The sequence below is a fragment of the Alosa sapidissima genome, chromosome 14, assembly GCF_018492685.1.
Source record: "Alosa sapidissima isolate fAloSap1 chromosome 14, fAloSap1.pri, whole genome shotgun sequence".
Taxonomy (NCBI): Eukaryota; Metazoa; Chordata; class Actinopteri; order Clupeiformes; family Clupeidae; genus Alosa; species Alosa sapidissima.
Window position 1 is genome coordinate 2,166,411 of NC_055970.1, and position 8,293 is coordinate 2,174,703.

Consider the following 8,293-nt stretch of genomic DNA (forward strand, 5'->3'; position numbering starts at 1 on the left):
TGTGTGTGTGTGTGTGTGTGTGTGTGCGTGTGGCCGTACCTGACCTGCCCTCACTTCCCCTGGCTGACCAAGGCTAACCTGCTAAGGCTAACCTCGACTGACCTCACTCCACTCCAACTCAGAAGCCCAGCCCCCATGACGTACAGTAGAAGTGCCATAGCACCCATTGTGGGCAATGTTCAGGTTTCCATAGCAACAGGTCGCTAATGAGGCTGGCATGATCTAGCCAGGCCCCCACTCTCACTCAAAGTGAGTGAGTGCATGTGTGTGTGTGTGTGTCTGTGTGTGTGTAAGTGGGCTGCCATGTTTCTGAGCAGACTGGCACTAACCAGTGCCCTTAATCCATCTGGAACATGAAAACATGGCTGAAACGCCTCTTCATCTCCCCACCCTCACCACACACACACACACACACACATACACACACACACACACACACACACACACACACATACACACAATTTTATTTAATCCTCTAATATCTACCCTTTTTTACCTATCCAAACATATCCTACTAATCTTTCTCACTCTCATTTCACTAGTTTCCTAGTTTCTCCAACCACTTTCTCTCTGTGTGTTTGTGTGTGTGTGTGTCTGTGTGTGTGTGTGTGTGTGTGTGTGTCTGAGTATGTGTGTGTTTATGTGTGTGTGTGTGTGTGTGTGTCTTTTCTGTGTGTGTGTGTGTGTGTGTGTGAGTATGTGTGTGTTTATGTGTGTGTTTATGTGTGTGTGTTTGTGTGTGTGTCTTTTCTGTGTTTTCTGTGTGTGTGTGTGTGTGTGTTTTCTGTGTGTGTGTTACCTGGCAAGTTGATGAAGGTGCTGCGTGGTGGGGAACTGCTGTCCGAGATGGTGAAAGGCACAGTGTACACTTCAGGAGGCAGATATGGTGTGTTCAGGGACAGGTTAGTATGTGTATCTGCAAAAGAAAAGGTACACGTACACACACACACACATTGTTAAAATGTACACACCCACTCTGCACCTCCAAGTTAGTTGGAAGACAATGAACTCTTCAACAATTCAAGTCCTTATCTCAACTGTTAAGACAGGTTAGTATACTAGAAGTCAATAGCTAATAGTTAATATCAGACTCAATGATTGATGTGTTATTACACTGATGAAGACTGATGAATACTGACATACTTTTTGTCATCGCCAAAAAGCCTTAGCACACCTCTGTACCGTAGCCAGGTCTGAGGTGTTCCAAGACTAAATAAACTCTGGAGAGTGGAGATCCAGGAACGCATTTCTAAAGGTTTGATTGCTTGCTCTGTGCATGATTACTGGTAGCAGGTCAGCTTGAGGGATCTCACGTTACACCCTGATGCTTGAGTTCAAACAGCTGCTTTCGAAGCCGAACTGCCAATACACAGATCCCCCCTGTAATCTGTGGACAGCCGCGTGGGGTGACGTAGGGCTTAGACCCGCATCCCGTAAAACAGCACACTTCGTCCACCTCTGGGGTGTCTTATCTGTGTCAGAGGGGGGCCCTCAAACGCAGGGAGGCTTTCATGTGCCACTGCTCCTTAAGTGTGTGAAGAGGCTCCGACGTCACCCGCAAACTTACAGCCTCCTATCACAACCTCTTATCACCGCAGTCTCCCAACGTGCACACAGAAACAAGACTCAAGGGTCTAACTGATAATGTTCTGCAAAGCTAAGCCACAAAGTAAAGACATACAGTCTAAAATGAACTCCAGTAGGCTTGGACACATGCTTGCATGCATGAGTGCATAAGTGTTACAGGGATTTATGTCAAAAATGCAGTGTCTAGTTTACTTGAAGTACTACAAAACTGAAAATCAGTTGCATTGGATTGCTCTTCTCACATTCTATAGAGCTGAAGTTAAACTATCAGAACTGCATTAAAACCACTTAATAGGCCTAATTGGCTTACTAGGCTATGACCAACTGCACCTATTGCTTCATTCAGTACGTTTACATGCACAGTTTAGCCGCTACAGTTATAGCTTGGCTAGATGATTGGACTGGACTACTGCGTCTACATGCTGAATGGGATTCGAAGGGGAGGGGAATTACTGACCGAAGTATGCATGTTTTACTCCAGACATGTTTTTTTTACTTTGATTCATAATTTTTGAATTTTGATTTTGGGAAGCAGTGCTGGTCTGAGATTGAAGGGTTAGTGTATTAGTTAACTTCAGGACCAACTGACAGAGGGGACTGGTTTCAGGGCTGACATCTTGGGGTTTCATTGCTTGAAACTCTATAGTATTTTCTGCACTGGATTTCAGATGTATCCAGAATTGTAATGATATTTTTTGTTAATTTAAAGCGAGTGGGAATCTTCTTAATTCTGCCCTGCATGCATTTGTGGGTGTTTTCCTTTGGACCCTGAGAATATTTCTAATGAATTCTGCATGCAGGGATTCTATGGGGTGTTCATCCCATCTAGTGTAGTCGAGCTTACTGAGTGGACCCCATACCTCACATCCTCCATACAGTGCAATTGGCATGATGACACTGTCAAAAATGTTGCACCGGATGTTGGAATCTGTATTTTATGAAAATTCCTTTCGATAGCATAGAGAGCTCTGCGAGCTTTCTCGTTTAGCGCATTCACTGCAAGGTCAAAGCTTCCTGAGGCTCTGAGTTTCAGGCCTACAGTAGGTAATCGTAACATTGTGAGTGTTCTAGAGTAGAGCAGTGTTTCTTAGGGTGAAAAGGTATCTGGTTGCCAGGGATCTGGCTTTCTTTTGGAAGATTACAATCTTGGTTTTTGCCTAAATTAACTGTCAGGGCCCAGTTCTGACAGAAGTGCTCTAGCAGGTCCAGGTGCTGCTGTAGCCCTTGTTCAGAGGGCGAGAGCAGCACCAAGTCATCTGCAAAGAGCAGGAATTTAACTTCCGTATTGTTTAGGGGGAGTCCAGGAGCTGTAGATGGTTCCAGTAACACCGCTAACTCATTAATATAGATACTGTACTGAACAGGGTAGGACTCAAGCTACAGCCCTGTCTCAACCCACGACCGTCTCTTCCCTTAAATCCATGAATGGATGTTCAGAGGACAAAATGCTGGTCTGCCACATTGGACTTTGATTTCACAAATTAGATATTGTGTCTAATACCTCTCTGTGTGTATCATACTGAATAAAAGCCTCTCAAGTTCAAGAGAGTAAGGCGGGGATCACATTAGCCAGCGGCAAGCGGCAGGTTTCCTATTGATCTCTATGGTTCAGCAGTGGAACGGTGGCAACGCTGGCGTAACGCTAGCGTTGAACAAGCGGAGCGCTGAACTTGGTTTAATTTTCAAAGCGCAACGCGAGCATATTCAATTGACAAACTGTTTGTGTTGCTTAGGACCGAGATTAAACTTATTATGGTCTGAGCGTTGCGTTACGCTTGCCGCTTGCCACTGCATGGCTAATGTGATCCCCGCCTAAAAGTCCCTCCCTGGTTTAGCTCCACCAGTGCCGTATCCCAGCTGTTACTGTACTTCTCATCTGCTTAATCCTGTGTGTTAATTAGATAATCCACAGTTGTCAAGTAATACCAGATAGGATTTTAACCTGGATTATCCACCTCTGAATCAACACATATAGTGAGTGAGACATATTAATAGTAGCTACAGAAGTATCTACAGGATCCTATAAGGACCTGCGGTATACAAGACAAGCATGCGAAAGGTGTGCCTCCAAGAATTCCAGCCAGAGAGTTAGTACCCAGGCTTTCAATTTCAATTCAGGCCACGGACCCTATTACTCAGGCTAATTATTTGTGCTGCTTTCCTAGCAGATATCTGTTGATGAAAGTCTCCTCTTCTCCATCACTAAATGAGGACCTAATTAATTAGGTTCCAGCTTTCAGTCAGAACACTGTGCAACTCATTCATTTGTTTTCTATAAATTGATGCTCAGAACATGTGGCGGTGCAGACAAAGCACTGATGGGGCATCCTGTGGTGTAACACCTGCTGGCATGTTGGTGATGGTTCTCTCCAGGCTGTCTTTGCATTCTTTGGCAGGAAGCACCATAAGCAGCAAAGTGAAAGTGTGTCGAAAATATATCATGACGCAGGAGAGATTCACATTAGCAAAGAGCACCACAAAAATAGCTTGGCATATATGACACAGAAGCATACACACACACAGACATACACAGACACACACACGCGTGCGCGCGCACACACACACACACACACACACGCAGGCACACACGCACACACACACACACACACACACACACACACACACACATCAATTCATGGAGGGGGTTGGCTTTTGCGTCATCCAATCAACATGTGAGAGGTGAAGGAGTAGTAATTAGGGGGGAGAGAGAGAGAGGTGGAGAGGAAGGGGGGAGAGAGGTGGAGAGGAAGGGGGGAGAGAGAGAGAGGTGGAGAGGAAGGGGGGGGAGAGGTGGAGAGAGGCGGGAGAGGGAGGGTGGAGAGAGGTGGAGAGGAAGAGGAGAGAGAGGTGGAGAGAGACGGGAGAGGGAGGGTGGAGAGATGGGGAGAGAGACGGGGGAGGGAGGGTGGAGAGAGGTGGAGAGAGACGGGAGAGGGAGGGTGGAGAGAGGTGGAGAGGGAGGGTGGAGAGAGGTGGAGAGAGACGGGAGAGGGAGGGTGGAGAGAGGTGGAGAGAGGTGGAGAGGGAGGGTGGAGAGAGGTGGAGAGAGACGGGGGAGAGAGGTGGAGAGAGGTAGAGAGGGAGGGTGGAGAGAGGTGGAGAGCAGGCGGGAGAGGGAGGGTGGAGAGGGAGGGGGGAGAGAGGTGGAGAGCAGGCGGGAGAGGGAGGGTGGAGAGAGAGGTGGAGAGCAGGCATGTGGAGAGAGGTGGAGGGAGGGTGGAGAGCAGGCATGTGCACACATAGATGTCAAAGGGGGCTTGAGCCCTTTTTCTTCCTTTGCACACAGCTTCCCTGTCAAAAATACTGATTAGACTAAAAACCTAAACATGAGGTCGGGAGATTAGACTTGTTGGTTTCGGGGCCTTCTCTACCTCCCTCCCTCCACGTCTTGTGAGCAACACTGAGCTCACACACGCAGTCATAGCCAGGCTTCATGTCAGGCAGACAGGCCACGCCCCTGTGGAATTCAGGAATTGATCTTTTCAGGCTACTGCACGCTAGCCCAGCTCCTTAGCCACTACGCTACTGCACGCTAGCCCAGCTCCTTAGCCACTACGCCAGTGGTTTTCAAAGTGGGGGCCACGAGGGGGTGCCAGGGGGGCCTCAGCAAGTTGGAAGGAAAAGATAAAAGCAACAAATAAATACATTTGAAAAATTTAAAATATACCCATTACTATGAGGGTTGATATACAATGCCATTATAATAATGTGACACATGTCTGAACATTATATTTCCCATGATAATGACTGGGAATAATAGTAGAGTGATAGCTCTCATAGAAAGCCCCAAATGCAATTTTTACACACTGTATGCTCCATCACGAAGTGCTTGTGGCTAAAATAATTATTAGGATTAGCTTAATGTATTTTTACATTTGCCGTAGTATTGTCGATGGGTTAAGTAACACACCGGGTCCTTGGCCAGAACCTAGTGGTATTTGGGGGGCCTTGTCGTGGAAAAGTTTGGGAACCCCTGCACTACGCTACTGCATGCTAGCCAAGCTCCTTAGCCACTACACACTACTACTGCATGCTAGCCCAGCTCCTTAGCCACTACACACTACTACTGCATGCTAGCCCAGCTCCTTATCCTCTACGCTACTGCATGCTAGCCCAGCTCCTTAGCCACTACACACTACTACTGCATGCTAGCCCAGCTCCTTAGCCACTACACACTACTACTGCATGCTAGCCCAGCTCCTTAGCCACTACGCTACTACTGCATGCTAGCCCAGCTCCTTAGCCACTACACTACTACTGCATGCTAGCCCAGCTCCTTATCCTCTACGCTACTACTGCATGCTAGCCCAGCTCCTTAGCCACTACACTACTACTGCATGCTAGCCCTGCTCCTTATCCACTACGCTACTACTGCATGCTAGCCCAGCTCCTTAGCCACTACGCTACTGCAGTACCCTCCACTACACTATTCCCCAGTATTAACTATTCTATGTGAGTTTGCTTTTATTCCTTATCAAGAAAAGTGAAAGATGAGGAGGAGGAAGGGTTGATGATGAGAGGGGAGTTATGGATGTGATGAGGGAAAGAGAGAGATGAGAGAGAGAGAGAGAGAGAGAGAGAGAGGAAGGGATGGGGCCGCAGGGCTGAGAGGGGGGTGACGGAACCCTGCCAGGGGGGCTAAAGTGGGATCAGTGCTGCAGGGGGTCAGAGGCAGGTGCAATTAGCCCAGCGAAATCCCCCTTTAGCCTTTTCCAGCTGTGACATCTGCAGCCAGCCAGCCAGAGGAGTTATATTCAACACAGGCCACCAAAGGATGCTCTCTCATCTATTTATATCCACTAAGAGAAGATGGGGGATGACAAAAAGAAGAAGGGAGAAGATCAGGGAGAGGAGGGGAGGGGAAAGGAGAAGATCAGGGAGAGGAGGGGAGGGGAAAGGAGAGAGGAGGGAGGAGGAGGGGAGGGGAAAGGAGAGAGGAGGGAGAGGAGGGGAGGGGAAAGGAGAGAGGAGGGAGGAGGAGGGGAGGGGTGAGACAGTGCAAGCAGTGATTTGGCTGGGAGAATCGATATGGTGACACAGCTGGCGTGTTGGGCTTTATTGGGCTGACACATTAGTGACGGAGCCCTTGACAGGAAGGGAGACATTACGCTTATTGGAGCCTGCTCAGACATGGGGAGAGGAAGGTGGTCCATGGAGGAGGGGGGGGGGGGTATCTGATGAAGTAATTTCCTCCTCATATCAGCTGCCACCTCTTTGCGAGCAACACCCACACACACACTCACACACACGCACATTGAATTCCCTCTGGACTGCGTGACTTTGCAAAAGGCCATCAGTGGATATTGTTATTATGACGTCAATGATGCTCTAAATACACAATGATGCTCTAAATAAAAAATTTTGTACTTCTATTTTTTCTCTCTCTTTCTTTCATGTCTTCAGCTGTTTAGAGGGTAATTACATGCTCAGGTGCTGTGACGTCATGTCTTCAGCTGTTTAGAGGGTAATTACATGCTCAGGTGATGTGACGTCACAGAACTGGATGCCTGGTCAGACCGTGACATCATCAGCAACAGAAGTCTACAGAGAGCACTGGCACCTCTCTGACTCAAACAAATCCAATGATCCAATTAACACACACACACACACACACACACCTCCCTGACTCAAACACATCCACTGATCCAACTAACACACACACACACACACACACTGCACAGACTACACAAATTCTCTCTCTCTCTCTTTCTCTCTCTAACACACATTCACACACATACACACACACTCACTCACACACACACACACGCACACACACTCAATCAAACACCCTTCATGATAAGGTAAGGGTCTCCAGCCTTAAGTCCTCATCTTCCGGCTATCTAGTGAACTATGGGGAGATGCAGGAAATGACTAAGCGAAGATGAACAATAATGGCCTTTTTCAGTGGTAGAAGAAGACCACAATGAGCACTGCATTAATGTCATACTCTTGCTGATAGAGACAAAAACAGCTCAGTAACCATTTACGCTATTTTGGGAAAAGCACTGGATGCTGTGGGACTGCAGAAAAGCTTTGTGGGGAAAAACACATGTTGTGTTTAATTATACCCTACGATTACTGGGAAATTGTTTTATTTGTGTATTTAAGCTCGTAATGTTTAGACACATCTAATCTAGTCAGTCCAGTCAGTCACTCAGTCAGTCACAGCCAAGTCCAACACAGACACACACATGCACAATGGGCCACATTTCCTCAAATAATCAGATATTCTGACACGCAGACCCCCACCCCCCAAATACACACACACACACACACACATATCTCCCCACCGTTGATGGGCGTGAGCTTCCAGTTGCGGCGCACGGCGGCGTCGGAGCGCAGCGAGAAGTTGAGCCGGCCGCCGTGTTGAGGTCCGTCGCTGTCGCGCGAGGCCAGCACCAGCGCCTGCTCGTCCCACCGTGGCGTGCACAGGTACTTCCACGAGTAGTCACCCACCAGCACCGGGCTGTTGTCGTTCACGTCCAGAATGTGCACTGTCACCAGGGTGGACGCAGACAAGGAGGAGTTCCCTGTAGGAGACACACACACAAGAGGAGGTTGGAGGTGTGGATTAGTTGTGTGTGGAAGGGGGGGGGGGGGGGTTGGAGGTGTGTTGGTTAGTTGTGTGTGGAAGGGGGGGGGGGTTGGAGGTGTGTTGCTTAGTTGTGTGTGGAAGGGGGGGGGGGGTCTTAATTGTGTGTGGAAG

At 48.2% G+C, this 8,293-nt stretch overlaps 1 protein-coding gene across 1 annotated transcript in view; it reads right to left on the reverse strand.

The window, feature by feature from the left end:
- cdh16 (cadherin 16, KSP-cadherin) overlaps window positions 1–8,293 on the reverse strand; it is a 71,316-nt gene that overhangs the window by 4,780 nt on the left and 58,243 nt on the right. Inside the window, exons 13-14 of the mRNA XM_042062533.1 lie at window positions 7,878–8,206; window positions 800–916 (exon numbers count right to left, since the gene is read on the reverse strand). Coding sequence (XP_041918467.1) covers window positions 800–916; window positions 7,878–8,206 — 446 coding nt within the window. The remainder of the gene's footprint in view (window positions 1–799; window positions 917–7,877; window positions 8,207–8,293) is intronic.